Source organism: Kogia breviceps, chromosome 12 (genome assembly GCF_026419965.1).
Source record: "Kogia breviceps isolate mKogBre1 chromosome 12, mKogBre1 haplotype 1, whole genome shotgun sequence".
NCBI classification, from domain to species: Eukaryota; Metazoa; Chordata; class Mammalia; order Artiodactyla; family Physeteridae; genus Kogia; species Kogia breviceps.
The window spans coordinates 102,143,842-102,171,827 of NC_081321.1; the positions used below are offsets into that span (position 1 = coordinate 102,143,842).

At 62.3% G+C, this 27,986-nt stretch overlaps 2 protein-coding genes across 17 annotated transcripts; both read right to left on the reverse strand.

Annotated features, from left to right (window-relative positions):
* Nucleotides 1–61: 61 nt before the first annotated feature.
* Nucleotides 62–20,788, reverse strand: TUBGCP6 (tubulin gamma complex component 6). Of its 5 annotated transcripts, none has more exons than XR_009338629.2 (25): nt 19,679–20,788; nt 18,617–18,780; nt 14,852–15,062; nt 10,724–10,897; nt 9,595–9,716; nt 8,792–8,870; nt 8,571–8,680; nt 8,303–8,394; nt 8,069–8,208; nt 6,882–7,031; nt 5,635–5,716; nt 5,462–5,550; nt 5,267–5,382; nt 4,016–4,154; nt 3,633–3,704; nt 2,375–3,440; nt 2,167–2,225; nt 1,826–1,961; nt 1,577–1,745; nt 1,341–1,482; nt 1,060–1,247; nt 838–892; nt 557–770; nt 286–485; nt 62–197 (listed from the first exon to the last, which is right to left on the reverse strand). XR_009338629.2 is itself a non-coding variant. In XM_067010465.1 (25 exons), the coding sequence occupies exons 1-25, from the start codon at nt 20,417–20,419 to the stop codon at nt 106–108; spliced, it is 4,884 nt and encodes a 1,627-aa protein (XP_066866566.1). In that variant the 5' UTR covers nt 20,420–20,788; the 3' UTR covers nt 62–105. The 5 variants fall into 5 exon arrangements, 4 of the variants coding, with proteins under 4 accessions (XP_066866566.1, XP_058938021.1, XP_066866565.1 ...); XM_067010465.1 differs by having other exon boundaries at nt 838–970; nt 1,053–1,247; nt 1,826–1,958; XM_059082038.2 differs by having other exon boundaries at nt 838–970; nt 1,053–1,247.
* Nucleotides 20,789–20,808: 20 nt separating this feature from the next.
* On the reverse strand, nt 20,809–27,240 carry HDAC10 (histone deacetylase 10). Of its 12 annotated transcripts, XM_067010471.1 has the most exons (20): nt 26,120–27,240; nt 25,905–26,039; nt 25,578–25,674; nt 25,250–25,347; nt 25,046–25,150; nt 24,816–24,884; nt 24,508–24,634; nt 24,268–24,333; nt 24,043–24,102; nt 23,876–23,965; nt 23,631–23,737; nt 23,483–23,550; nt 23,134–23,401; nt 22,929–23,013; nt 22,446–22,537; nt 22,247–22,303; nt 21,892–21,970; nt 21,508–21,690; nt 21,269–21,421; nt 20,809–21,106 (listed from the first exon to the last, which is right to left on the reverse strand). In XM_067010471.1, exons 1-20 carry the CDS (start codon nt 26,176–26,178, stop codon nt 21,074–21,076), a joined length of 2,031 nt encoding a protein of 676 aa, XP_066866572.1. In that variant the 5' UTR covers nt 26,179–27,240; the 3' UTR covers nt 20,809–21,073. The 12 variants fall into 12 exon arrangements, with proteins under 12 accessions (XP_066866572.1, XP_066866574.1, XP_066866576.1 ...); XM_067010473.1 differs by lacking the exon at nt 24,268–24,333; XM_067010475.1 differs by lacking the exon at nt 23,876–23,965.
* Between the last annotated feature and the right edge of the window lie 746 nt (nt 27,241–27,986).

A 27,986-nucleotide genomic window follows, 5' to 3' on the forward strand; every position in this document is an offset into this window, starting at 1 on the left:
TCAGTGTGTCCGTTCTGCCCCCGCCCCGGCCCAGGACCCGCCCAGTAGAGAGAGGCGCGAGTGGGGCGGGCAGCACCTTTATTGCAGCCCAGGCCCCCGCGGGCCTCAGGCGTCCTGGTAGTAGTTGTTGAAGTTGATGCGCAGCAGGAAGTCCTCCAGGTGGGGCTGGTAGCCGCGGTTCACCAGCTTGCTCACCACTGGGGGGAGGGGGCGGTGTCAGCGAGCAGCTCAGCCCCACCCCCACCCCCCTGTCCCGGCCCCGCCCCGCCCCAGGGGAGGGGTCACCTTTGAAGAGGAAGTGGGAGTAGTACTTGAAGGTGCTGTAGGACTGCTGCAGGAGGGCGAAGTTGGGGTGCTCGGGGCCGCGGGGGCCGCTGGCCGGGCCCCAGGGCTGGGAGATGAGCTGGCTGCGGAACTTGAGGACCAGGCTGAAGATGCTGTGGATGATGTTCATGGCGGGCGCCGCCTTCTCCGTCAGCAGGCCCCTGCGGAGCGAGGCGGGGGCTGCGGTGAGCGCGCTCAACGCGGGGGCCGCGGCCCCGGCCCCGCGCCTCACCTGAAGACAGCCTTGTGCAGGTACTCGGCGTGGGCGCGCTGGATCTCCTCTAGGTCGCCCACCGACGCCAGCCTGGCCTGGAACTCACACCAGGTGACGTGCAGGATCTGGTTAGCGATGTAGCCCTGGATGACCTTCACGAAGTGCTGCATCTCGTGCTTGAAGAGCTGCAGCTGGCGGAACTGCACCGAGCCGGCCGCGTGGCTCACCCGTGCTGCGGGGGGGGAGGGGTTGAGCTACGGCCACGGGCTGAGGGGACACCGGGGCCCCGCCAGGCTCACCTGTGCGCTTCAGGTGGAAGCAGACATCCTTGAGTGTCCACATCATGAGCTTCAGCTGCAACAGGAAGGAGAAAATGCCGCTGTACCTGCTCAAGCAGCCCTCGGTGACCACGATGTTGAGGGGCCAGTCAACCTGCCAGGGAGGGAAGCCGACTTAGCACGCCCTGCGTCCCGGGACCGTCCCCCGCCCATCTGCACAAGGGGGCCCTACTCACCTTGTACCTGAGCTCCAGGCAGCTCAGCACGTCCGGGGCATTGGGGGCAAACGTCTCGGGCAGGAACTTGAGAGCGAAGGAGAGGTTGGCGGCGTGCGGGGTGTCGCCGTGCAGGCTGTACTGCAGGGCCTTGCTCAGCACGGAGTTGAGCGCCAGCGGGCTGAGGAGCTCCCCAGGCGTCTGTCCCGCCCCGAGCTGCAGCGGCAGGACACGGCTGTCCCAAGGTGTCCCGAGGCCTCCGGACCCCCTCCCGCAGCCCCAGCTGTCCTCGCCCCACCCGGGGCTCACCTTCTCAAAGAGCAGGTCGCTGAGGGACTGCGCAAACTCCCCGTCCTCCATCAGCAGGAAGTGCCGCAGCGCCTCGAAGTGCGCCCCGAGGTGCAGCTCCACGAAGAAGTAGTCGACTGCGGCCTTGTTCACCAGGGAGACGCTGCCGGGAGGGGCCTGGCGTCACCAGCCGGCGGGGCGAGGCGGGGCGGGGCGGAGAGGGGCCGGGGCCGGGGCCGGGCCGGGCGGGCACTCACTGGGCAGCCAGCGGGGCCGTGACGGAGTGCTTCATGAGCACCGGCAGCGGCAGCAGCTCGCTCGGCTGCACCGCACTCGCGTCTGCGTCTGACTGGGCCCCGGGCTCCTCGGGGAGGGCAAAAGCTCGGGGGAGCCCGTGGTGCAGGAGGCGGGCGACTGGAGGCTCTGCTGCAGGGGTGACACGGACCACGGTCCCGCACCAGGGACACGCCGGCCAGGCTCCCTCCCGCCACGGCCAGCCCACTCACACATGGCCTCGTAGCTGTCCGGGTACCGCTCCAGGCAGTACTGCCCCGCCAGGCCCGCCAAGTAGGCCTGCTCCCTGTCCCAGCGCCGGGCCGCCTCCTCGCCGGGGCCGGGGCCGCTCCGGGTGTCCACGCCCTCCTGAGACAACCCAGCCTCAAGGAACCCGCCTGCTCCCCTCGTGTGGAGGAGGGCGGACCGGGCGGGGGGAATCCCCCACGCGCTGCGCAGTCCCAGGACGAGCCCTCACTGCCCACGACAGGCCGGGTGGGGGCAGGGGAGCCCCACCAGCAGCGCACGCTCCCCGGACTCCTGACGCCCGACCCCTGATCGCGTGTGCCCTGACCTGTGAGCTCGGAGGGCCACTTGGACAGAGGTCCTGGGAGTCGCCACTCGCCCCCGGGCCTGAGCAGAACAAACGGGGTGGGAGGGGGCGTCGCGGCCCAGCACCTGCCGCAGGGCAGCGCCCCACCACGTCCCCGGGGCAGCCGGCTTCTCCCCCGGCCCCCCTCCCTGCCCCCCCGTCACAGGACAGCCCTGGGGGCCCCACTGACCTGGCTCCTCGGGGATACTGTCTTCCGGAGCAGTGGGCGCAGCCTCCGCAGCCAGCAAGGCCTGCAGGCCACTCTCCTCCTCCCCACGGCCGGAGTCAGGTGGAGCCACTTGCACGCCGGAGCCACCTGAGGCCGTCTCTGCAGGCAGCCGTGGCTCAGGTTCCCGGGCAGGGCTCTGGGCTCCCAAGCTGAGGCCTGACTGGGACCCACGGTCAGGGGGCGCCCAGGGGGGCCCGGGCACGTTGGGCTCGGCTTCCCCCGAGAGCACCCCCAGCATCACACTGGACTGAGACACGTGTCCGTGGACGTTCCACCGTGGCCGGGAGGGGGCCACATCCCACACGTTCTCCCCCACCCTGATGCTGGCATCAGACACGTGTCCGTGGACGTTCCACCGTGGCCGGGAGGGAGCCATTCCAGAAGCATAACCCTCTGCGGGAACACCAGGCTCTGCCACTTGCCCACAGAGCTGCCCCGTGGCCTGGCTGCTCTCCTCCTGGCGGGAGGGGTGCTGGGGGGCGTGTGCGTCAGGCAGAGCCACCCGCCCATCTGGGGCACACGCGTCCAGCTGCACGTGCGTGTCCTCCCGCAGCTGCTGCCCCTCCCCGCCCAAGCTGCCCTCCGCAGTCCGAAGGGCCCCTGGGGAAGCTGGGGCGGCCACAGACGGCCTCAGGATGGTTCTGAAATCGTACTCCTGTGGCCCGGAGGGCCCTGTGTCCGCTGCTGCGGACGGAGCCAAGGGAGGCAGGTCCGAGCCGATGGTCTGCAGCGCCTCGTCCAGGACGGGGGCCGCGCTGGTGGGCACAGGCTGCTCAGCCCCCGGGGCCACGGGCAGGAACTCTCGGAGGCTGAGGCCCACAGAGGACGGCCCCGGCCCCTCGGCCTGCTCTGACGGCGGGCCTGCTTCTGGCCCTGAGAGGCAGGCCGCAGCTGCTGGAGACGCGTGGGGCTGCGGTGTCAGCACGTCCGGCCTCTCGGGGCCGCCCCGGGCAGCCTCGCGCGTCTCCCCACGCCCAGAATCACAGCTGCCACCTCCGGCTGGGCGCTCAGAGCCCACAAAGGAAGGCTGAAACACAAGTACGCGTTGGTCCCTCACGTTATCTGGCTCTGTCCCCCAAGCCCAGTTCTGCACCCAGCACCAAAACCCACGATACGGGGGCAGTGGGGACACAGGCCAGGCACGGGGCAGCCAGCTCCGAGCCCTACCCTACGTGCCCTGGATCCTACCCCGGCCCCTCGCCCGGGAGCGGGCACTCACCTGGGAGCGGGCACCCGGGAGGATGGCCAGCGGCTCCAGGGGCTTCCCCTCTGCCATGTCTTCCAGCAGCTCCTGAAATTCAACCAGCAGGATGCGCGGCGGCAGCCGTGGGGGTGGAAGCCACAGCCCCACCGCCCCCAACTGCCGGGCACCGCGATGCGGCGGGGCTCACGCGGCACTTGGCTCGCAGCCCGGCTGGCGCCCAGCACCACCTGTGTCGTCTGAGGGCGGCACGGCCTCTCCCGGTCACGACCCCTCTGAGCACGTGATGAGAGCCTTACTCATCCTCCCAGCGGGCACACAGGAAGGTCTGCGTGCGACCTCAGGGACTTCTGAGTCCCCAGGGGGCCAGGGAAGAGCTCCCGTGTGAACGGCAACGCTACCTGAATGCGTCTCTGATCTTCTAAGAGGAAACGAAGCCGAGCGCCGGCCAATCTGTGCCTCTGGACCTTCCACAGCGCCTTCTGCTCCCGACGAGCTGCCTCTGCAGACAACTTGCTGTAATGATCCACCAGTGCCTGCCTGGAGCCACCGAAGAGAGGACGGGTCACCAGGGTCACCCCACCGTCCAGCCAGCGCCCCGTGGGCTGGATGCTCTCCGTGGCAGAGGCACCCGATGGGCGGTCCACACACCCAGCGCCCTCCCGGGGCGGGCAGCTGGGCCCCCTGCAGGGGCGTCGCTGGGCAGGTCTTTCTGGCCCCCGACTAGGAGCCCCCAGCGGGCAGGCCCAGTGAATTCGCTCTGCTGAGTGAACACCCGAATGAGCCCCTACACAGCCCGAAGCAGCGGGAGTGGCGAGGGGCCGGGGGCTGCCCAGGCCCTTTAGGAGGTAAGGCCTCACTTCCTCGGCTGCATAAACGGCAGCTTCCCGTTCTGCTGGTGCAGACCCCAGAGAACTGATTATTAACGCAAAAGGGTACACAGGGTGCCGTGTAAACATTTTATTTGCTTAATTCAAAGCTGGCCTGGCACGTTAACACCCAACGATTTTGATGCTGTCGCCATCAGAAAACTGGTTTCAAACCTGGACCGGCCATTTTCAATTCGGTTGCCACAGGCCAGGGACACAGCCTCGACACCTAGTTTCCTCCTCGTGTGAACAGGTGAATAACATCTACTCACAGGCATACATGCACTCATCACTTGCTGGCTCCGTCACAGCTCCATAAACCGTCCCCAAGGTCAGGACAACTGAGGCCCCGAGACGATGAGAAGGAAGGGACCGCCCCTCCCACAAAGGGCCCCCCGCTTCGAGATGCCAGCTTATGGGGAACGCGGGGGGGGGCGGGACAAGCTGATGGCACAGCAAGAGACAGACTGTCAGATACTGTGCTGGAGAAATCCCTGTCTCTCTGTCAAGCTGCCAACAGGTTTAAGAATAAATTAGAAAAACAGGAGCTGTTTAACTTAAAAGAAACAAAGAGACAGAGAGGCAACAGGAACACGGTGTGTGGACCGATCCTGAGCCCCAAGCCACACAAGCCGACCGCAAGAAGACGTTCTGAGTTCAGACCACTACTCTTCCGGCCTGAACGTACACCTGGAAGGGTTCAGACTAAACGGTAAAGGCCCATCACGAAGCCCCAACGAGCCACGGGGTCCCCGCGGCGCCCGTCCCAGGGAGGCCGCCTACCTCGTCCTCCTCTCCAGCTGCTCCTCCAGGGCCCTCAGGCGCCTCTGCCGGTCCCGCAGCTCGCGGGCGTAGCTGAAGTCATCGTCCAGCTCCTCCCGCCTGGCCGCCTGCCGGCGCTGCACGACACCCCCCCGCGGCCCCGCTGGTGAGGCCGACTCCCCGAGCCTGCGCCACCCCCGGGCCAACCCCACCCACCTCCCGGTCCTTCACGAACTGCTCCTTCAGCCTCTGAAACTGCTCTCGCTTCTGGGCGTCCAAGGCCATGCGCTCAGACAGCTGCCGGTCTGCGACGGGAGAGTAAGGGGCGCGTCGTGAGGAGCCCCAGCAGGCAGCCCCCCGACACAGAGGGGGACCCGAGCCACACGCACCGCTGAGCGCGCTCAGGACCCTGGACGCCGCTTCCCGGGCCTGGACAATTAATTCTTGTTTTGCAATTTCCATTCGTAATTCCTGAAAAAGACCACCAGTCACTGCAGCTCTATTCCCGACAGCCGGGACACGGAAGCAGCCTAAGTGTCCATCGACAGACGAGTGGGTAAAGATGTGGCACATACATCACATACATACAATGGAACATTACTCAGCCATAGAAAGAAACGAAACTGAGTTATTTATAGTGAGGTGGATGGACCTGGAGTCTGTCACACAGAGTGAAGTAAGTCAGAAGGAGAAAAACAAATACCGTAGGCTAACACATATATATGGACTCTAAGGGAAAAAAATGTCATGAAGAGATTAGTGGTAGGATGGGAATAAAACACAGACCTACTAGAGCACGGACTTGAGGATATGGGGAGGGGGAAGGGTAAGCTGTGAGGAAGTGAGAGAGTGGCAGGGACATATACACACTACCAAATGTAAAACAGATAGCTAGTGGAAAGCTGCCGCATAGCACAGGGAGGTCACCTCTGTGCTTTGTGACCACCTAGAGGGGTGGGATAGGGAGGGTGGGAGGGAGGGTGACGCAAGAGGGAACAGATACGGGAACATACGTATATATATGACTGATTCAGTTTGTTGTAAAGGAAAAACTAACACACTATTGTAAAACAGTTATACCCCAATAAAGATGTTTAAAAAAAAAAAAAAAAGACCACCAGTGATTGAGGCATCTAACCCTCCCTCCCCTGCCCCTGGGATGGCCCGGGAGAGGGGTCCGCCCAGACCCTGGGTGTGCTCTGGGGGCACGGTGCCTGCCCCACAGTGGTGAGGCCGGTTCCCAGGCAGTCGACACACTCTCCCACAGCAGTCTGGGGCCAAGACCCCAGGCCTGTATGCCCACCCTGAAGGGGACGGGCTCCCCTGCAGGGATGGAGGGCCAGGCCAGGCCACCCCAGCAGGGCATACAGCCTCCTCTGCACCTCCAACGCTCACCCCCGCCACCCCGCCACCTGCTGTCTGGGGTCTGCCCGGCCCACATCTCCCTGCTGCCCACCAGGTGCCAGGCCAGGAAGGACTTTCCATCAAACCCCTCCCCAGTCCACAGGAGGCGCAAAGCTTGGGCCCCAGTACACCTGCCCCTCCTGAGCAGGAGGGGAGCCCACTGGCCAGCCCACCCTGGGAGGAGAGAAAGGGAGGCGCAAGGAGAGGCCCGTGGCCCAAGGTGCCCCCTCACCTTCTCCTCCTTGCTGATGGAGCTGTGGCGCGCCACCCTCTCCATCCGGCCCACGTAGACGGCACAATCCTTCTCGATGTCCTTCAGCTCCTCGAGGGAGAATATCACCGAGATGCGAGGGACCGGGACGTCGGAGCAGCAGAGGTAATGCTGCCGAGGAGGGAGGACCTGCCATGAGCCCAGAGGCACTCAGACCCACCCCCCTCTGTGCCTCCCTGTTTCTGGTGACCCACGCCGACAGCCTGCTTCCTCCGAGACGCCGCGCTCCTCGCTGACATCCTCCACGGCCCCAGGACATCACAGGCTGGGTGGGTTTCCGCCCAGGCCAAGGCTGGCTGCCCCGCCGCGGCAGGAGCCAGGTCTGGCTCCCACAGATAACACTTCAGAAGCAGCTGCCCAGAGCCGGACACGCCCACACGCACTTCCTAAGGCCAGCTCCGACAGGACTGCCCCAGCCGCCAGGCCCTCTCCCCAGGGCCGAGCCTGCCGTGGAGTCCTGCCCTCCCCGGAGTCCCACCGCCCCGCAGCCAACCTCTCGGCTGCTCCTGGGGCCCCACCACTATGGGTCTCCTCCCCTGCACGGGCTGCTTCCACCCAGCCCTGAGCCTGTCCCGGCCGCTCCAGCCTGACCTCAGCCCTGCACTCAGCCGGCTGCTGCCCCCTGATCCGGCCTGCACCCCACCCGGCGGTTCCACTGCCAGGAACCCCGAGGTCCACACACCTGGCCAGCCTGCTCAGACATCAGACAGCACCTCCAGGCAGAGGCTGCGGCCCACACCCCACCACTGCCACCGGGCCATCTTCCACGGAGCCTCAGCCTCATGGAGCCCAGCCAAACCCCGGGACCCCTGCACACGACTCCCTGGGTCCACCTTGCTGGCGACGCAGCCCATCCCTGTCCTGCCGGGGCAGTTCCCAATGTGGAGGAGGGCAGGGAGGAGCCCACTGCCCCCCTGGCCTCTGAAATGCCCTCAGCTCTCCTCCCGTCTTTGAACGAGTGCCCGGAAACTGAACCGAAGTTGAGCTCGTGAAACTCTCAAGGGTAACCGAGGGAGAGGTCACCACGACCCCTGCCCCCACCCAGCGGACCCGGAGCTAAGGACAGATGGCCCGGCCGCGGGGGCCGGGGGCCGGCAGCCGGTGAGCGGGCAGCACGCCGCGGGTGGCGCGTGCCCGGCCCTCCTCACCCGGGGGCAGCAGAGCTTCAGCAGGTTGATGGTCTTCCCGCAGACGTACACGTCGTGGGCGATGTGCCTCAGGAACACGGGGACGCAGTCCTCCACCTCTTTGGAAATGAGCACGTAGCCGTGGGTCCAGTAAAACTTATCTACGTGTGGGACGGGACAGCCGGGTCTGCGTCCAACCGCGGCCCTGACCGCCTGAGGGTGCGGGGCCCCAGCCGGCCGCCGGCCGCCACCTACCTCTGAAGCCCAAGTATTCGTGGTTCACCTGGATCATGAACTCGCCGTAGACGTCTCTGAAGACCCCGCTGTACACCCAGTCGTGGATGAACCTGCCGGGGCGGGTGGGCCAGTGGTGAGGTGGGTGGCACCCCTGGGGGTAGAGCTGCGCCCCGCTGCCCACAGTCCGAACCCCCCATCCCGCCCTCCCCGCGCCCCCCGATCCCGGATGCCCGCGCCAGGCAGGCGCCCTGGCGCCAGGGCGAGCTCGAACGTGCTGGGCCCCCACCGCGTGTAGGGCTCGCAGCTGGTCTTCAGCAGCGACAGCAGGACCGGGTAGTGCTCGTTGCTGCAGTTGTCCAGGGCCTCCTGGTACAGGTAGGAGAGCAGCTTCACGCCCTGGAGGCGGCAAGGGCGGGGCTCAGCGCACCGGGCACAGACCGCACGCGGGGAGCCCTGCCCATCCCCCGGAGCCGGCCAGGCCCACACCCGGCAGGAACCCAGACTCACGGTGGGGAACGCAGCCCCGGGCGCTCCGCCCCCGGCGCCCAGGAGTCCAGTGCCGACGCCGCAGAGCTCAGCCAGGTACCTGGGCACACAGGCCGGTGAGACCAGGTGAGCAGAACGCGTCCCAGGCCCTCCTCTGCCGGTCCAGAGGGTCTGGCTTTAAAACCACCCGCACCTCAAGGACCTCAGGTGTGAGCCTCCTGCCGGGCCCCTCCCAGGGCGCCCCACGCGTCTCCACCTCCTCCCCAGGTCTGGCCAAGACTGAATCCCTGAGTCCACAGCCCTTTTCCCCCAACCTGCCACCTCCTCGGCCCTGGATGGCTGCCAAGTCCCCCTCGGGGCCCTCGCCCCCGACACCGCGCTTCAGGCCGTGCTCCACACGGCAGCGCAGCCCCCGACAGCGCCCTCCAGGCGCCCCCAGGCTCCCATCTCCAGCCCCGGGGCCTCCACACTCCTGCCCCTCTGCCTGCAAGAACTCCTCTCCTACCGAACCCCTCAGCCCGCCCCGGCCCCCCACTCTACCTTCTCCAGGTGGCACCTGCCAGCGGGCCTCGGCCTGGCCTTTACTGACTGGCTCCTGGGTGCCAGGGTAGGCACCCTGTGTGCCTGTCAGGCAGGAGCCCCCGATCCTGGGCAGGGCCCGCACGGTGGGCTGCCAACAGACAGCGCCCAGCACCTCGTGAACTCAGCTGGGTCAAGGGGCTGTCCAGACGCCCGCCAGGAAGGCTGTTTTCATGGCCGCCCACCACCCAGCAGGCCCCACACCTGCCCCTGTCCAGCTGCCAGGCTGCCGTGCTGAGGCTCACCTGAGCTGCCGGCCCAGCTTCTTGAAGAGAAAGGCAATGGCGAGGAGGCTCAGGGTGGGCGGGGTGGAGAGCACGCAGGCGCGGTAGTACTGCAGGTACCTCCTCAGGCCGCTGCTGAAGGCCTGCGGGGCGGGGGCGGGGGCGGGGCGCTGGGAGGAGGACGGCCAGGTGCTTGGGGCACTGCCACCGCGCTCAGAACCAGAGGACAAGCCGGTGCAGGCAAAAGGCAGGGCTTCCACCCCCAACCCTGGGGCTCCGTGTTCCAAGGAACGGGCATCTGTGGGTCACACGCAGACACCCAGCCTGGCCTGAAGCCCAAGGCCACTGCAAATCCTGTCCCCGCAGCCAGGGCCAGCTGCACCGGGAAATTGGACCCTGCGGATCCCAAGCAGCTGGGCTCTGTGCACAGACGCCAGCCCTCAGAGGGTCTCTGGCTGCTCCGATCACTGGGGTCTTGAGGACACACATGTCCTGGGCAGCACCACAGCAGCATGGCCCCAGCTCAGCTCACGCCTTTCCAGGAGGTCTGCGCGGAGCACTCCAGAACACACGTCAGGCACCCCCCAGCAAGGAGACAGCTGTCCCGCCCTCACACCCCAGAGCCGACACAGCAGTCCTGTCTTGGTCACCTTCTGCCCTCCCAAGCCCACTGGGACCCATCCTAGAACCCGAGCCTCGTCACATCACCCCAGCAACCCCGCTGCGGTGCCCGCGCCCTTCTCAGTCTGGATGCCCCTCCCACGCAGCTGCCCCCACTGTCCTGGGGGCTGTGGCCAGCAAATGGGCCAAAGACAAGGCTTTCAAGAGGACCTGGTTCAGCCCCATGCCAGGGACCCAGTGGGGAACAGGCAGCATGGGCCCAGCCCACACCGCCGGGCCTACCCCCGGGGCCCCCAGCACTGGCCACACCTGCCTCGCACTCTCTCGTGGCCCCAACACGTCTGCCCCCCAGGCTTCCAGTGAAGTGACAGGCCAGGTAAGACATCATCGCTGGCCACCCCATTCCGGAAGGGTAACTGACGGAGTCTGGACACCCCCGAGGGGAGCACCGTTTGTACTCCGAGGCCCTGGCGCGGGACCCGTGGACAGCTCTCAGGCACACGTGCAGCGGCATGAGGCGGGGCCGTACCTGGAACACGAGGCCCTCGCTGCACGAGGAGTCCAGCACGGGCTGCAGAGAGAAGTGGCTCAGGCGCGCGTAGTGGGTCCCGCACTCGGCCACCTCCGAGAGGAGGCTGCTGATGCTCTCGGGGGATGCTCCTGAGACATGGACACCCTGCTTCACCGTGAAGGCCTGCGCTGGCTGGACAGGACAAAGGGGAGGTCACTGGGGCCGGGCATCCAGAGCCCAACGTGCTGCTGCGTCCCATTCCACCCGTGCACCCAACCACAGCACTGCCCACAGCACCCCCAAGACCAGGCGCCCTGACCCAGACACACACACAGGAAAGGGCGCAGGAGGCAGAAGGCCTTCCAAGCTACCTGAGGAGTGCACACAAACACCTGCTTGGGGCTGAGGCTGTAAGAAAGTGCTTGCCGTTAGAGCCAGCAATTCAACTCCCAGGCACCCGTCCCAAGGAAATAACGGAAAAGGCGCACAAATATCTGCCATGGCATGTTCCCCACAATACGGTTTACAACCACAGAGCACGGAAACAACCTAAGAGAGGGATGATTGCAACCAAACTTGCGGGATGCAGTGAAAGCAGTGTGAACAGGAAAACATACAGCTGCAGGTATCTGCATTAAAAAGAAGAAAGGTCTCAAATAAATACCCACACTGTACACCTTAACGAAGTAGAAAAAGAGCAAATGAAACCCAAAGCTAACAGAAAAAGAGAAACAATAAAAAAGGGAATAGAGGGGCTTCCCTGGTGGCACAGTGGTTGAGAATCTGCCTGCCGATGCAGGGGACACAGGTTCGTGCCCTGGTCTGGGAAGATCCCCCATGCCGCGGAGCAACTGGGCCCGTGAGCCACAATTACTGAGCCTGCGCATCTGGAGCCTGTGCTCCACAACAAGAGAGGCCACAATAGCGAGAGGCCCGCACACCGTAATGAAGAGTGGCCCCGCTTGCCACAACTAGAGAAAGCCCTCGCCCAGAAACAAAGACCCAGCACAGCCATAAATTAATTAATTAATTAATTTTAAAAATAATAATAATATAATACTTAAGAGATAAATTTAACCGAGAAGGCAAAAGACTTGTTACAGTGAAAACTAGAAAACGTTGCTGAAAGAAATTAAAGACCTAAATAAACGTGAAAACATCCGATGTTCGTGGACTGGAACGTCTAACAATGTTAGGATAATAATACACCCAGGGAATTCCCTGGCGGTCCAGTGGTTAAGACTCAGCACTTGCACTGCAGGGGGCACAGGTTCAATCCCTGGTCAGGGAACTAAGATCCCACATGCTGTGTGGTGTGGCCAAAAGTAATAATAATAATAATACACCCAAATCGATCTATAGATTCAATGCAATCTCTACCAATATCCCAACGGTGTTTTTAGCAGAAATAGGAAAAACCATCCTAAAATCCATAATGGTATTTCAAGGGACCCTGAATAACCACAACAATCTTAAAAAAAAGTTGGAGAACTCACAGCTCGCAAGGTCAAAACTTCCTACAAAGTTACAGTAATCAAAACAGTGTAGAACTTGGGGAGTTCCCTGCTGCCCTAGTGGTTAGGACTCGGCTCTTTCACTGCCGTGGGCCGGGTTCAATGCCTGGTCAGGGAACTGAGATCCCATAAGCTGCGTGGCACGGTACCCCAAAAAAAACAGAACAGTGGAGTACTGACACTAGGACAGACACGAAGACCAGTGGAATATAACAGAGTCCAAAAATAAACATACGGTCAATTAATGCATAAGGATACCAAGACCCTACAATGGGAAAAGAACAGTGTTTTCAACAAATGGTGCTCGGTAAACAGAATCTCCACATGCAAAAGATTTGAGTTGGACGCTCCCCCTGCACCACATACAAAATTAACTCAAAATAGATCAAATATCTAAACTTAAAAGCTAAAACACTCTTGGAAGGAAACATAGAAGCCTTGAATTTGGTGATTTCTTAAATATGACACCAAAGGTACAGGCAACAAAAGAAAAAACAAAAAAACTGAACTTCATCAAAATTAAAAAGTTTTGTACTTCAAAGGATACTATCAAGAGAATGAAAAAACCTACAGAATGGGAGAAAATATTTGCAAATCATGTATCTGATAAGGGATTAATACCCAGAATGTATAAAGAACTCCTACAACTCAACGGCCCAATTCAAAAATGGGCAAAGGACATGTGAGAACACAGTAAGAAGGCAGCTGTCTGAAAGCCAAGGAGAAAGGCCTCAAGAGAAATTAATTCTGCAAGCACCTTAATATTGTACCCCCAGCATCCAAAACTATGGGAAAATACATTTCCGTTCTCTAAACCACCCCCCCCCAAAAAAAGGCAAAGGACTAGCACAGACATTTCTTCAAAAGAGATATACCCATGAAAAAATGCTCGGGACTTCCCTGGTGGCACAGTGGTTAAGAATCCACCGCCAATGCAGGGGACACTGGTCCAGGAAGATCCCACATGCCATGGAGCAAATAAGCCCGTGTGCCACAACTACTGAGTCTATGTGCCACAACTACTGAAGCTCGTGTGCCTAGAGCCCACACTCCACAATAAAAGAAGCCTCCGCAATGAGAAGCCTGTGCATCGCGACGAAGAGTAGCCCCGCTCACCGCAACCAGAGAAGGCCTGCGCACAGCAACGAAGACCCAACACAGCCAAGAATTAATTAATTAACTTAAAACAAAAAGGAAAAAAAATCTAAAAAAAAATAAATGCTCAGCATCATTAGTCATGATGGAAATGCAAATCTAAACTACAATGAGATACCACTTCACACCCACTGGGATGGCTATTATTTACCGAAAAAGGGGTGGGGGGATAAGTATTGGTAAGGATGCAGAAAAACTGGAACCCCAGGACACTGCTGGAGGGAGTGTAAAAGGGTGCAGCCACGGTGGAAAACAATCTGTTGGTTCCTCAGAAAGTTAAACATAGAATTACTGTATGACCCCTACAACTACTGCAATTCCACTCCTAGGAATATATCCAAATGAACTAAAAGCCGGGACTCAAACATTCTTACGTACCCACGTTCACACAGCACTAGTCACAACAGCCAAAAGGTGAAATCCACACAAGTGTCCATCAACTTGATGAATGGATAGCAAAATGTGGTCTACATACGCATGGAATACTTTTCGGCCTTAAAAAGGAAGGCAATTCTGACACTGGTTACAACATGAGAGAACCTTGAGAACATTATGCTGAATGAAATAAGTCAGACACAAAAGGATAAACACTGTGTGATTCCATCCATATGAGGAAAATCGCAGAGACAGGAAGTAGAAAGGTGGGTGCCGTGGGCTGGCGGGGGAAATGGGGAGTCAGTGTTGGATGAGGACAGGGTTTCAGTTTTGGGGAAGATGAAAAATTTTGAAAATAGACAGTGGGATGATTACACAGCACCGTGAATGTAATTAATGCTACTGAACAGGACATATCTCCATAGTGGGTAAGGTGGTAAGTTTTAAGTCACGTCTGTTTTACCACAATTTAAAAAGGGTGGAGAGGGTTGATTCCACTCCACAGAGAAGGGCCATTCACACAACAGAACACTATGAGGCCATGAACACGGAGGCTGGCACAGCGTCCCAGAGGGCATCCCAGCGCCGGCGCAGGACCAGGACCACCTGGAGTCGGCTGGAGCGTGTCTGAGAACAGCCCTGCGAAGCACGCTGAAGACAGAGACCAGGCGCAGGACAGAAGAAGCAGTTGCAGGACAGCACATACAGAAGGCTTCATTCTTGTAAACATAGTCTTTTGCTCGGTAACCGCCCAGCAAGAGGCAAAGGCTGGATAAAGTGCAGCAACTGCCCGGCTGAGCCAGGCCCCCCGCGGCCAGGAGAGAGGGACAGGAAGGCTGAGGGCCGCCCCCACCCCCGCACTTCTCGAGGATCCGCGGAAACGGGTCCATTTCTCTTCTTTCACTGACGGCGAGAAACGTCTTACTTTTATTCAGTTTTTAAAAGGATGTTAACGAATTAATACTTTTCAGAACTGAAACGAGAAGACGGTCACCAGGCAGGCGGCCAAGTCGGCTTCCCGCTCGCACGCCACCCTGGACTCTGTGGCCGCTGCCCCCCCCCACCCAGCGCCCAGGTGTGTCGCGTGTGAGCGTGGCCTTACCTGGCAGAGGGAAAACGTGGCAGACACGACCCCAATCAGGATGTTGAGCGCATCCTTCACCAGCTCGCACTCCTTCACCAGGACGGGCTGCGGGGCCTGCGGGAGGCCCCCGCCCAGCACCTGCAGCCCCGCTTGGCAGAGCCCGCAGGTCCTGTCGAAGGCGGCCCTTCCGGCCTCGGTGAGATAGGGCTCCTCTCGGTGGCCAGGCGGACTGTGGGGGACAGAAGGCGGGACAAAGAGCGGTTCAACAGCATCAAACGCCTAAGAGCGGGTGCGACTCCCCACGGTCGCCAGCCCCCCAGCAGCGTCCGGCAGGCCGTCAGGCAGCGCCGCGCAGAAAGGGTCCGCAAGCAGCAGCAAAGGCCCGCGCCGCCCAGCGCCTGCGGGCACTCGGTGGTCCTCCGGCTGACCACTCGCTCGCGACGGCCTCTACGCGGGCAACGACAGCCAAGCTTGGAGCAGAACGTTAACAACGGCGCACGTGTCCATCACCAGAGGACAGGGACGTGGTCCGGCCACATGAGGGAACTATTATCCAGCCCTAAGAAGAAAGGAAATTCTGACACAACATGTCAGATGCTACAACACGCAGGAACCCCGAGGGCGTGATGCTGTGATACTAGCCAGTCACAAGAGAACAAGTACTGAGTGACCCCGCTCCCGTGGGGCCCCTAAAGTAGTCACAACCACAGAGACAGAAAGGAGAAGGGTGGGGGCCAGAGGCTGGGGGAGGGAGTGTGTAATGGGGACCAAGTCTCAGTGTGGGAGGATGAAACAGTTCTGCGGACGGCTGGTGGTGATGGTCACACCACACGAATGTCCTTAATGCCACATTTAAAAAGGGTTAAGAGGATACATTTTGTGTTTTGTGCATTTTATCACCCTCCTCCCAGAAAAGCACAAAGAACGTACAGAGCAAAAAGTCTCCTGAAATTCCAGGAGAAATCAGGCCAGCTGGGTCTCACAGAGGGTGGCTCTGGGCACACGGCCACCCCTGAGGTCTTTGCCTATGCGGGTCCTGTAGGAAGTTCAGGAACTACCAGTGTCTGCCCAGCCCGGTCACACTGTTCAAAAGAGGCCAAAAAGACAGTATCACTTCTTAAATATTCCTTTGGAAACCATCAACCCCCACTGAAAGTCTGAAAGAATTGTTTTTGTAAATCCACGGGAAAAAGTAATTTCTTAATAAAAGGAGCCCGGGAAAAACCTCAGAGCTTGTTAAAACCAAAACTGCTTTCTAACGAACACCGCACCCCAGTGCGTTCCTTCCCTCACTCAGCAAGGGTCTGAGAGCAGCGGCCAGAGCAGGACAAGACCTGCCTCAAGGGGCAGGCGCGCGGACACAAGCTGCGACTCACCGCCCGTGACACGGGTCCCGGAGGGCCCCGGAGCAAGGCCACGCCTGGAGCAGTGTCCCTGGCGGAGGGAGCGGCCTGTGTGACAGCCCAGAGACAGGAAGAGAAGGGGGCCAGGTGCTCGGCTCCGCATGGGTCGGGAGAGGGCAGGGGCCGGCGGTCCACAGTCCAGGTGGGGAGGCCACGAGGCGTGGCAGGCGGAGTGGCGGTGCACCTCTCATTTCCATCCCTGCAAAGTGTTGCTGGCCGAGCGGAGGACAGCCCGAGTGGGCAGGAGAAGCGGGCAGGCCGGTCCTGAGTGCCCCGATCAGCAGGTGGGGCCCAGCGGGGCCACGACACCAGCCCACACTCCCTTGGGGCAGGAAGAGCTCGAGGAAAGGAGGAGACTCGGAGTTCCAGGGTCCTTCTGAACAGCCCTCCGGGGGGTCCCCGGGGGATGCACGTGCTGCGAGCGCCACCCCACCGCGCACTCGAGGGCTAGGCTCCTGCCCACTCTTTCAGGGGCAAGTCCCGACCGCTGTGGCCACACAACCCTTTCGGTGGCTCAGAGCTGAGGGAGGAGAGTCCATGAAGGAAAACAAACTCACACTTGTCCCCACAGAGAACTTGGCCTTTAACATCAATGAAACCACTTCCCCAGAAAGGGCGACAGCCGCAGAGGACTCCTGGCAGCAGGGTGACGGATGCTAGCTCACAGCGTGAAGCACAGGGGCAGGGGTTCTCTGGGGTTTCTCAAGGAGAGGGCAGAGCTCACAATCCAGGGGCTGCAGGTGGACAGGGAGCCTCAACGGCCCATTCATCAGAGCTCCCGGCGGGAAACCAGCAGGCAGCTGGGATTTAACTGCAACAAGTTCCCAAGATTCTCCAAATGAATTTGAGTGACGGGCCTCAGAGGTTGGGGCACCAGGTTATGATGGAGCAGGCAGTGCAAGAGCCTTGAGGGAGTGAGCTCAGGCCGTGCCCAGCCGCGAGGTGGCCGGGCGTCTCCTGCGGGGGCACGGGGCGCAGGCTAACGCGCTGGCTGCCATCGTCCTGGAAGGGACACCGCAAGGTTCTCCTCACACTGGAGCTGTGGGGCCAGTTCTGCTTTCGGGGGACACTGAGGAGATTAAGCACATTCAGAAAAAGGGACGAGGGGGCTTCCCTGGTGGTGCAGTGGTTGAGAGTCCGCCTGCCGATGCAGGGGACGCGGGTTCGTGCCCCGGTCCGGGAAGATCCCACATGCCGCGGAGCAGCTGGGCCTGTGAGCCAGGGCCGCTGAGCCAGAGCGTCCGGAGCCTGCGCTCCCCAACAGGAGGACCGCAAGAGTGAGAAGCCCGCGTATCGCAAAAAAAAAAAAAAGATGCTGACCGGCTGAGCAACCATGTTTCCTGAACAGTGACCTGCAAAACTGAGCCTAGGAAAGTGGGAACTGGTAAATGAAATACCACTAGCAAATATTTACAAAAGAAAGTAGTAGCTGCTTGATGGCCAGTGTTTAGACTTGTGAGGGATTAGCAAACAGCGGAGTGATTAGATTTGCTTTGTACACACAAGACAGGGTGAAGACTTAACAGGAAGTCACAGGGCAGAGAAGCCCCTCAAAGACAAGACAGCCACCCAAACCGATGGTGCTTGGGGAAGCAGGAAGCCGGCCCTGCCTGGAAGAATCCATGTGGGGGAAGATGACCACGCCAGGAAAGCTACCCCAGCAGGAGCAGGGCCCACACAACATCCCCGAGTGCGTGCTCACCCTTGGGAGACCCCGCAGGAGCCATGGCTGCATCAGAAGGCCCTCAGCTCCCTGTGAACCCCACCTCTTTCACTCAGTGCTCCCCAAACTGGCATCCCACAGAAATGCCAGCAGATGAGATGCAACAAGAGCATCCCATGACCAAACGTTTGGGAAACGCGTCCTCTACCCCCACTCTGGGAGGTTGCGAGACACCAGCGCACTAGAGACTGAGAGGTCCTGTGCGCAGAGGCCACGAACGGGAAGAACGCCAATCGGGGAAACACTGCAATGACCGAACTCCTCACCAGAGAGGACCACCCGCAGTCGTTAGAGATGTGAAGAACGTTCCCTCGTCAGCACCCCATGCCCGGCACTGACCACGCAGCCTGCCAGGCCGCCCTCAGACACCCCCGACTGGGAGCCACCGTGGCCAGGATGTAACTCAGTTGCCAACTGACCACTCGGACTGCGAAGTGCGATCTGCGGAAGTTACTGGTTCACTGGGAACCTCCGTAGGCCCGAGAGCCCTTTCCCCCTGCACTTCTCTCAACCTCTAGGGCGCAGACAACTTGTACACAGCTTGACTGAACTTCCAAGTTCCTAATCCCAACCACCGGGGCTCTCTGAGTAAAGGCCAGGTTCACCTGGGGTGGGGTGGGGGAGGGCACTGTGCATTTTAAGGCAAAGCTCACGAACCATCCAACTTGCTCCCAGCATCTCCGCTTGCTGGCCTCAAAGGTGAGCACAGCGTCCCACAGGTCAATGTCTGGAGTCACGCCCGGCTCAGACTGGGAATCGGGAGTCAGATTGGATGCCGACTGGAACCCTTCATCTTCTGACTGATCCACACTCGAAGGGACCTGGAGGCCAAGGGAAAAGGACATTTCACCTGGACGTGGTGTCTAGATTTCACCCGAGTAGGATGAGAGTTCCAGGGGCGCTTCCACACGCTTCCATTTACTCTATGGGAAAGACCCGGCAGAACGCTTCTTCTATTTTTCTCAAGCACGTAAGTAAGTACACCATGTTTTCACCCCTAGGGAATCATTTAAGAAATTAAACTAATTCATTACCAACTCCCAATTTCACACAACGCAGGCTTGTTGAGACTTACGAGCCTCAAAATAACCTACAATGACATTTTTCACAAGATGTCTCTGATCTGGAAATTCCATTTTGGGGAACCTAGCATAAAAAAATCACATAGACACAGAAAAACTCACGTCCGCCAAGATGTTTCCTATACCATTATGGTTGAAAACAATCTAAATGCCTCACAGTAAGGGAGTAACTGAACGATGACAGAGCTCCCTTTCAGCAAAGCCACAACATGCAAAGGCAAACGACAATTTACTTAATAACGGAAAAATCCCACCTTACCGGGAAAAAAAGCATATAACACTGCACGAACAGCAGGGACAAATGTTTTTTGCCACCTATGGCTACTGAACACTTGAAACGCAGGGAGGAACCGGATTTATTTCATCTTCATGAACTTGAACTTAAACATCAACTCGACGGCAAAAGAAGTGACTGAACAGTAAATACAAGAGAAAAGCGGCACGTGGCCGAGGGCGGAGCAGGAGGGGCGTGGGGTAGGGGTCCGCACCGGCAGCCCCGCCCCACGGCTCAGCCGCCCCACGGCTCAGCCGCCAGTGCCCCAGACTCCAGCTGTCCTCCTTTTGCCCCGATGGAAGGAAGGTCAAACGAGGCCCTTCCCAAGCCCGGGGAGCCGGAGGCAGGAAACAAACACTCTACCTTGATGGCTAGTCCGGAGAGCTCTGCGCTGTCCGACACCGGGGGCAGGTCCAGGCGGACGTCCAGGTCGGCCGTGCGGCTGTGCACCAGGGCTCCGAAGAGCGAGAGGCGGGTGTCCCTCTCAAACCTGTCCCCGCAGGGGTCGCCATATGAGAAGAGCCCGACGGCGGGCAGGCCGGTGCCCGGCGCCGCCTCCATCACCTGCAGCGTCTTCCGGACCAGGTCCCGACACAGATACTCCTCTCCGGAGATGAGCGACCGCACGTCCGCCTCCAACGCGCTCAGGTCGGCGCAGTCGTAGCCGCCGTAGGGAACGTCTCTCCCGACGGGCCGGCTGTGCAGGAAGAAGTCCCGCCGGCGCCGCAGCATTCGCGGGGGCCCGCTGCCCGCCAGCCGCACCAGCAGGTCCAGCACGGATCCCAGCTCCGACAGCGGCCGCCGATGCGCGGCCTCCAGATCCTCCACCAACTCCTCCAGGCGGTCGGCCTCGGCGCCCAGGCCGCTCACTCGCAAGTCGAAGGACAGCATGAGGATCCTGTTTTTCACCGGGAAACTCGGGAGGCCGGGCTGCAGCTTGCGGGTCTCATCTTGAAAGAGGCTTGTGAACAGAACGTTGTAGGCCACCCTCTTGAGGCTCTGCTTGGCCTTCTTGCGGCTCCCGCGGCGCTGGCCAGAGTGAGCCTTCGCGGCCTGCAGGAGGGCCTCGCACAGGTCGTCCACCAGCTGGGGGACGCTGGCCATGACCCCTCCTCACGCCGGGCCCTCGAGCGCGGCCTGGCTCGCCTTCTCGGGGCCCCGGAGAGGGGACGGCCGGCAGAGGCACCGCCGAGGACGGAGCGTGGGCCAGGCCCGCGCGCCCGCTCGCCTGCCGGATCCCCTCACCCCGGGGACAGCGAGCGACCACAGCTCCCGCCAACGCGTCACCGCCGCGCGACCAGCTAGACAGCCGGAGCAAGCGCACCGGAACTGCGTCACCCTGGAGGCGGGCGGTACGCGCGGAGGGGGCGGAGCCTGGAGGCCGCCTACCAAGGCACTTCCGGCCTGGAGCCTCGTTCCCACGGGTGGGGAAACCGGTCCCGGAATCAACTGAGTTAACTAAATCGGGCTCAATAAGGGAGACGGAGTCAGACTTTCGCTTAACCGACGTTTACTGATTGGGCGGGGAGGGAGCGAGGGAGGGGCCGTCCGTGCAGAGACGGGTCGCCGGAGGGGGGAGTCCGCGCTGGGGCGGGGGATACAGAGCCCCTGAGCCAGTGTCTTGGGCAGCCCCGTAGCCCAGCCCTCAGGACAGAGGCCTCGCGCAGAGGTGTGCTGGTGAATGGTTAACAACAGGCTCTTTGGGGACTAGCTCGTAGTGTCTTTTCCGGGATGTAAATACTCCCACCGTGGCCGATTTCAAGCTACCAGGTCACAGCACTCAAGGAGGAGCTGGGAAGAGGTGCACAACTGCTTGACGCGGCTATGAGCTGGTTCAGGGCAGCACCCCGCTCCCCAGGACGTGAACCCGTCTCCCCACAGAGCTCTCAGGCAGCTGTCGCCCAAGGCCCCAAGCATTCAGCCTGAGCCTGGCCCCCCAGCCTCACTGGCCACCTGCAGCATCTTCCACCGTGGCTCCAGCTGCCCTCTCAGCTGCATCAGGGCCTGCACGTCCTCTGGGGAGGCCATGGAGAAGGGACCCAGGTTGGGGGCTGCCTCTCCATGCAACACCCTGGCCAGGACCACCGCAAGCTGGGGTGTGGATTCCTGAGTCAGCAGCAGAGGTGGAAGCAGTGAGTTGCTGGTTTCTCCTCACTTCCCACCCCACAGCAGGTCCACCCCGCCCAACTCACCTCATCCACAAGGGCCAAGACTCGGCCCCCTGCTGGGCCCCGAAGCAGCGCAGCCAGGAGTGCAGCTTGGGGGTCCCGCAGGCCATGGCCGGGCCCCAGCGCCACCAGCACCAGGTCAGGCTGGAAGCTGTAGGCCAGGGGCAGCACCAGAGCCAGGACACAGCTCAGAAACCCTCCAGTCGTCTATGGGAGGGACAGCAGCATAGCCCAACCCCTCATCCAAGGAACACCCCTCCAGCTGGCTCAGGCCACCCCACCTCCCAATCTCAGGTGGGCAGACACACCCACAGTCCTGCCAGGAAGGGCAGGTGAAGGCCAGGGGTCTGGCCCTCACGCCGATGCCAGTGAGCAGCAGCTGCCCTGCCCTGTGACACCACCACTCACCCCTGGCAGTGGCACAGAGACGTGGAACATGGACAGGGCAGCTGCCTCCTTGCCCCCAATATTCAGCCATAGATTCCTCCTTCCAGGGGAAAGCAAGCATATGGATACATGAGCTTGTGTGTGAGATGCCGCCCACCATTCGGAGCACGAACAGAAGAAGGACAGCTCAGGGGCAGGGATGCTAAGAACTGCTGACCCTCTGTGCTGGAGACCCTCCTGGCATTGCTTCCAGGGGCCCTTCTGCCAAACTCCAGCTGCGGAATGCCCCGCCCACCTGTCACCCCTGGGGATCCAGGGTGATGTGCCCACCCACATACTTGCAGAACTGGACATACACATGACCTGAGAATCATACCCGTCATCCGTGAGATCTGGGGGCCGATCCAGCTGCCCCACAGCCAGACAAAGCAGCCTGGAGGAAGAGTTGGCTCCTGGTTAAGCTGCACTCACCCCGCCTGGAGCCCATTCCCAGAGCCATTGCCACATGGCCAGCCAGGGCAGGGGGTGCCCATGGGCCCTGCCTCGTAGCCTCAGACCAGCCACGTGAGGCTTACCTCTGAGCTCCGTGGGACAGGCCACACCGAATGGCCACATCCAGGGTGGCAGCTGCAGCAGAGGCGGGGGTGACTGCAACGCCACTGCTCACCTGTGGAGTGAATAGCAGGCATAGAGGGTAACCCCCAAACCAAGTAAACAGACCCATGTGTCCCTTCTTTTGGCCCGTGTCTACACGGCTGTCACCTGTGCACTCTGAGGTCAAATTGCTCCATTTCTGAAAATAAGATGCATAAAACTATAAACCATCCCCTTCACTTCTCTGCCAAAGAGCATTTCGTTGAGGGAACTGAGGGGGGGGTGTTCCTGAACCCTGTCCCTGGGCGCTGTTTTGGGAAGGGTCCTGCGCACAAGACAATGCTCATGTCCACATGGTTCTGTACCACCCAGCCCTCCCCTGGACAGGCCACCGGTCGCAGGCAGGTCCTGGGCCCTGCCCCTGACTCCATGGCCACCCCCCAGCCCCTCCCCAGTGCCCCTACCTGCCCATCCAGGATCCTGTCCAAGAGGTACAGGACCTTCCCGAGTGCAGTGAGGGCCCTGTCCTGGGCCAGGGCCTCATGTGGCCTGTGGTGGACAAACCAGAAGGACACGAGGACACAGAATGACACACAGACCACAGACGAGTTACACAGGCACACGTGCAGACATGGCCCGGCCTTCTCCCCACAGGCCCACCCTGCCCACCTGGCCCAGGCCTGCGTCTCCTCCTGTGCGGCTGACCCCTCCTCACAGAGGACATCAGAGGGCAGGGCCAGGGCAGCATCTGGCGCGGTCAAGGCAACAGCCGTGCGTACAGGGGGTGTGGGATTGAGGCGCAGCTGGTCCAGGAGGGAGCTCAGGGCAGCCACGTCCTGGGTCGCTGCTGCCTTGAATTCAGGCCCCCCGGGCAGCAGCAGAGGCGAGGGCCTCCCCTCTGGGGAGCAGGGACTGGGGCTCAGTACAGGGGCCACACCTGGGGGGGGGTGTTCAGTGTCACAGCCACTGCATGAGAGCCTGAGGCACCATCCCCCCAGCCGACCCAGGCCACGCTGACCTTGCTGCTGGAGGCTCACCCAGTGAGGGGCCTGGGCTACCCGGACGCTCTGGATGGACTCCAGGGCGCTGCGAGGAGAATCAGCATCAGTGAGGCCTGGCCTCCCACCCCTGGCCCTTCCCACCCTCCTCCGTCCTGCCCCTCGCACCTGCCATGCGGCACCATGGGCCCCGACAGGGGCGGGGCAGGGTCGCCCAGCAGCGCTTGCACCATCATGCACACGGACTGCGAGAGTGACTCCAGGTGGTAGCCACCCTGGGATGAGGAGGGGGCAGAGACACGAAGGGGAGGGGTGTCAGGGTCCCAGGCAGGACACCCTGCCCCGTGAGGCAGGACCCCTCCAACCACATCTCAGCCTCCGGCCCATGTACCCTCCCAGCTTGCCGCAATCACCTCCAGCACAGCGCAGACCCGGCCACCAGCCAGCACCTGCAGCAGCTGCGTGAGGTGGGCAAAGCACTCTGGCGTGGCCTGCATCTGCCCCTGCAACCAGAGCCAGGTGTAATGAGGACCTGGCCCCAGGACTCCAGAAGCCCTCCCCAGCCAGGCCAGGCCCTCACCTCGGGATCCCCGATGGCTGAGTCAAATCCCGCGGACACTAGGACCAGCTCAGGGTTGAACTGCAGGCAGGGCCCGGTGGGGAGAGGCAGAAAAGGGGCTGGAGCAGAGGCGGAGGGGAGGCCCCTCCAGAGAGACCCTCCTCACCCCAGGGGCTCTGTTCCACTCTGGGCACCGCGTCGCCCCCACCCCCCTGCCGAGACCGCTTCCACCCCCCGCACGGTCACCTCAAAGGCCACGGGCAGCAGCACATGCAAGAAGGCGGCCACGTAGTCAGCATTTCCCATCCCGACCTGTGGCCAAGGGGCATCAGTGCTGGCCCTGCCAGGGAGGACGGCGGGGTCCCCACCCCTGGGGCCCGGGCTCTGGGGGTGATCGTGGCACGACGCCCTGGGCTTGTGGGGGAGGGGGGAACGTGGGCTGGGGGAGGGGCTCTGGGCGGGGGCCTCGTGGTGAGGAGCAAGCACCTGGTTCCAGGGCAGGTTGACAGTGAAGCCAAGGCCCGGGCCCTGCCCAACAGCGTCTGCATCCGACTCGCGGAGATAGGGCCAGAAGCGACCGTGCTCATAGCGGTGCCAGGAGAAATAAAGGACGCTGCGACAGTCAGCCGGGGCCAGAGGGCAAGCCTCTCAGCCCCAGGGCTCCTTGCAGAAGCCTAGCCCCACCCCACCGAGCACACGGCCACGTCTGCTCCCTCAGACTTTCCCAGGCCGGGCTGTGCTCGTCCTGAAAAGCAGGGTCGCAGGGGAGGGTCTTGTCCCCAGCCCCAGCTTACCTGGGGTCGTCCTCAAAGATATGCTGGATTCCCTGGCCGTGGTGGACATCCCAGTCAACGATGAGGACCCTGGGGACAGACGGCTCCGGGGTCACTGAGAGCAGGGCCTCCCACCTCCAGGCCAGGCGCCAGGCCTAGGGTGGGAAGGAGCCGGGTGGGGTCCCTCAAAGTCCCCCTGCACCCCCTCCTCTCCGGCCTGGGCCTCACCCTGCAGTCAGACCAGCACAAACCTGTGCAGCCCGTGCTGCCGCTGGGCGTGTTTGGCCGCTATGGCCACGTTGTTGAACACGCAGAATCCATTGGCAGCAGCCCTCTGGCTGTGGTGCCCAGGAGGCCTGGGGGTGGGAGTGGGGTGTGGGGCGTGTCAAGGTCATCCCGCGTCCTCACAGGGCCACCCACAGGTCGGGGCGGACAGGGGAGGGGGCAGCTCTCACCTCACCAGGGCGAGCCCGTTGCGCACAGCTCCCGCCAGCACTGCATCCACCAGCTGCAGCGCCGCCCCCGCGGCCAGCCGGGCACAGTGGAAGGTACTCTGCCAGGGCAGGGGTGCAGGTAAGCCCCCTGCCCACTACCCCTCACAGGCTCTACCAAGTCCTGTGCCAGGCTGCAGGGCACCAAGCACTGCGCAGAACTGGCCAGGCCAGTCCCAGGTGCCCGCGGCAGCAGCCAGCAGGGCACTGGCACACGGGAACATTGCCCGTGAACAGGCACGAGTACCCGGATGTGTGACTGGGTGGGTGGGTGTGTCCCCAGGGCACGCACCGGGTGGAAGTAGACGGCATCGTACTGTCCAGACAGGGTCTGGAGCTCCCCGGTGCCCAAGGCCTGGGTCCCCTGCAACAGGGCCACATACTCCGGGCTGCAAAGGGGCAGGCAGGCAAGGCAGGGTCACCTGGAGGAGCAGGCGGAGGAGAAACAGGGCCTGGACCCCCAGTGGGACCTCCCCCCTCATTGCTCCCTCACCCACCCATCCAACAGTGAAACTGAGGCTTTGGGGGGGAGGCTCTGTTTGCCAGGCACCAGCAGGCTGGGGCAAGCCCAGGTCCTGGACCACGGCTTCAGGGGCAGGAGACCCACCCCAAGTCTGACCTGTGCACCAGGCCCAGCTCCGCCTCTGAGGCCTCCCGGGCCGCCAGCCGCAGACACCTTTGCTCCAGACCACGCTGCTGCAGGCGCTCCAGGGCTGTGGTCAGGCGCTCCGGGCACTCGATCTCGCACTCGGGGCTGAATGGACAGAGAGTTCAGAGCCCAGAACCCATCCTCATCCCCCGCCTCTGCCTCTGCCTCTGCCAGGTCCCACTTACTCGTCCCAGAGCAGCCGGGCAGCTGTCATGTCCTCGTGGTACACAAGTGCGGTCCCCATGGCCTGACCGTGGTCACTCTGGGCCACTCAGTGTGGGCAGGACCCAAACACTACCACTCACAGGCAGGTGAGTGCACTGCCCACCCCCCTTGGCAGCCCCAGGGAGCAGCCCAACGCCTGGAGCACAGCCGGGGGCGCGGGCGCGGAGCCCGAACAGGAAGGAGGCCCCAAGCCCGGCTGGCGCCAGAGCGGGCCAGGGGTCGATAGGGTGGCTCGCGGGGCTTGGCTTCCGGCTTCCTCCAACTCGGACCTGGCATGGACCCGCCTCCGGCTGCCCCAAACCCCGCCCCGATGCAGCGGGGCGGGCCAAAGACTGGGCTCCTGGGGGCTCTGCCCAAGGCGCCCTTCCCTCCAGCTGAGGCTCCACCTCCTACTCTCGCCGGAGCCGGGAGAGGGTCGTCGGCCTCGGCGCCCCTGCGTAAGTCGGAGGGGACGGGTGCGAGAACGGAGGGCCAGTGTGCCCAGGCTCCTGCGGACCGTCAAGGCGGCCCCACCTGCGTGCTATGAGCCGAGCCACGCGGGTCCGTGCCCCTCCGCCCCAAGCCTCCCCCAGGCCCACCCTGACCCCGCAGGCCACGGGTCAGACGCGTCTGTAGCCCATCGCGCCCAGCGCTGGCCGAGGACCCCCAGCAAGGGCTCAGGGAGGAGCTGAGCGGGAAGGAGCGCGAGGCCGAGGGTCCTCAGGGCCAAGGCCACAAGGAGGAGAGAGCCTCGACCGGGGACGGTGGTCGTGGCTTAGCCCGGCCTGGGCCGCAGCGCAGCGCTGCCCCCAAGGCTCAAGAAGGGAGTTACACTATCCGATTTAAGCTCCAGGAAGACCCCTGACCGAAGAGCGGACGAGTCGGAGGGTCAGGGTTGTGGCAGAGAAGCTGGGCTGGAGCGGCGCAGCGTCGGGGTAGGCAGGGTGGAGGCCAACAGAGGAAGTGTCTGGGCGAGGGGTGAATGAGTGAGTGAACGAATGAGGTCAGTAAAGGAGGAGGCGCGGGCCCAGCCAAGAACAAGATGGCCAAAGAGGGGAGGAAACTGGGAGCCCCCGGCCTCAAATGGAGGGGATTTCTGGGGACTGAGCCGGGGCGGGGAGGGGGGTGCCCCGCGGGTCTTTGGGGGGTGCCCCGCGGGTCTTTGGGGACGGGGATATGGGTGGGGTCTGGTCTTGGAGGCGGGGCCCGGGCGGACCCTTTTGAGGCGGGGCTTGGATGGGGGGCGGTTCCGGGGGGGGTCTGGGAAGGCGGGCATCTTGGAGGCGGGACGTGAGCAGGGGCCCGTGGGGCCCTGGGGTGGGCGTGCCCCAGTCCCGTTCTCTGGTCGACCCGGCCATTCGGGGGCGACCCCCAAGGTGGGATGGATACAGAGGGAGGCCCTGACAGGACACCGCTGCCCGCGGCAAGCAGGATCGCCACCATCCTGGCCAGACTACCTGCTCGCGCGGGTAGCCGGCGGCCTGCGGGACTCTGGGAAGACGTGCCCGCCCCTGAGCCAATCACGGCGGCTGGAAAACGGCGTGCTGATTGGCCGTCCTGGGCACGTGGCTGCGAGGGCGGGGCCTACGCCAGACCGCCCCGCCCGGATCGCCGAGAGCCGAGGGCCTGGGCGGGGCTCCGTCAGAGGCGCGGGAGGGCCCCTGGGCAGAGAAGGGAAATATCCACTCTGGCAACTCGTCTGACCGAATTCGGCTGGACCAACTGGGCGCGTCCATCTGAGCGCCAGGCCGGGAGAAGGGTGACGGCCTGGCCCCGCTTTGGGCGCGCCTGCCGGGGGTCAGGTGGGAGGAGCCAGGGCGGGCGCAGGAGACCTAGAGTGGCCCCTGA

Coding starts and splice junctions, on each gene's coding strand:
- TUBGCP6 (XM_067010463.1), bottom strand. CDS start 20,419: ATGGCCAGCGTCCCCCAGCTGGTGGACGACCTGTGCGAGGCCCTCCTG. Junction 8,209..8,302: donor CGAATACTTGGGCTTCAGAG/GTAGGTGGCGGC, acceptor TCCCACACGTAG/ATAAGTTTTACTGGACCCAC. Junction 3,441..3,632: donor TCCCGGGTGCCCGCTCCCAG/GTGAGTGCCCGC, acceptor CTTGTGTTTCAG/CCTTCCTTTGTGGGCTCTGA.
- HDAC10 (XM_067010466.1), bottom strand. CDS start 26,178: ATGGGGACCGCACTTGTGTACCACGAGGACATGACAGCTGCCCGGCTG. Junction 23,738..23,875: donor GGGTCTGCGCTGTGCTGGAG/GTGATTGCGGCA, acceptor TCCTCATCCCAG/GGTGGCTACCACCTGGAGTC. Junction 23,402..23,482: donor GGTGAGCCTCCAGCAGCAAG/GTCAGCGTGGCC, acceptor ACCCCCCCCCAG/GTGTGGCCCCTGTACTGAGC.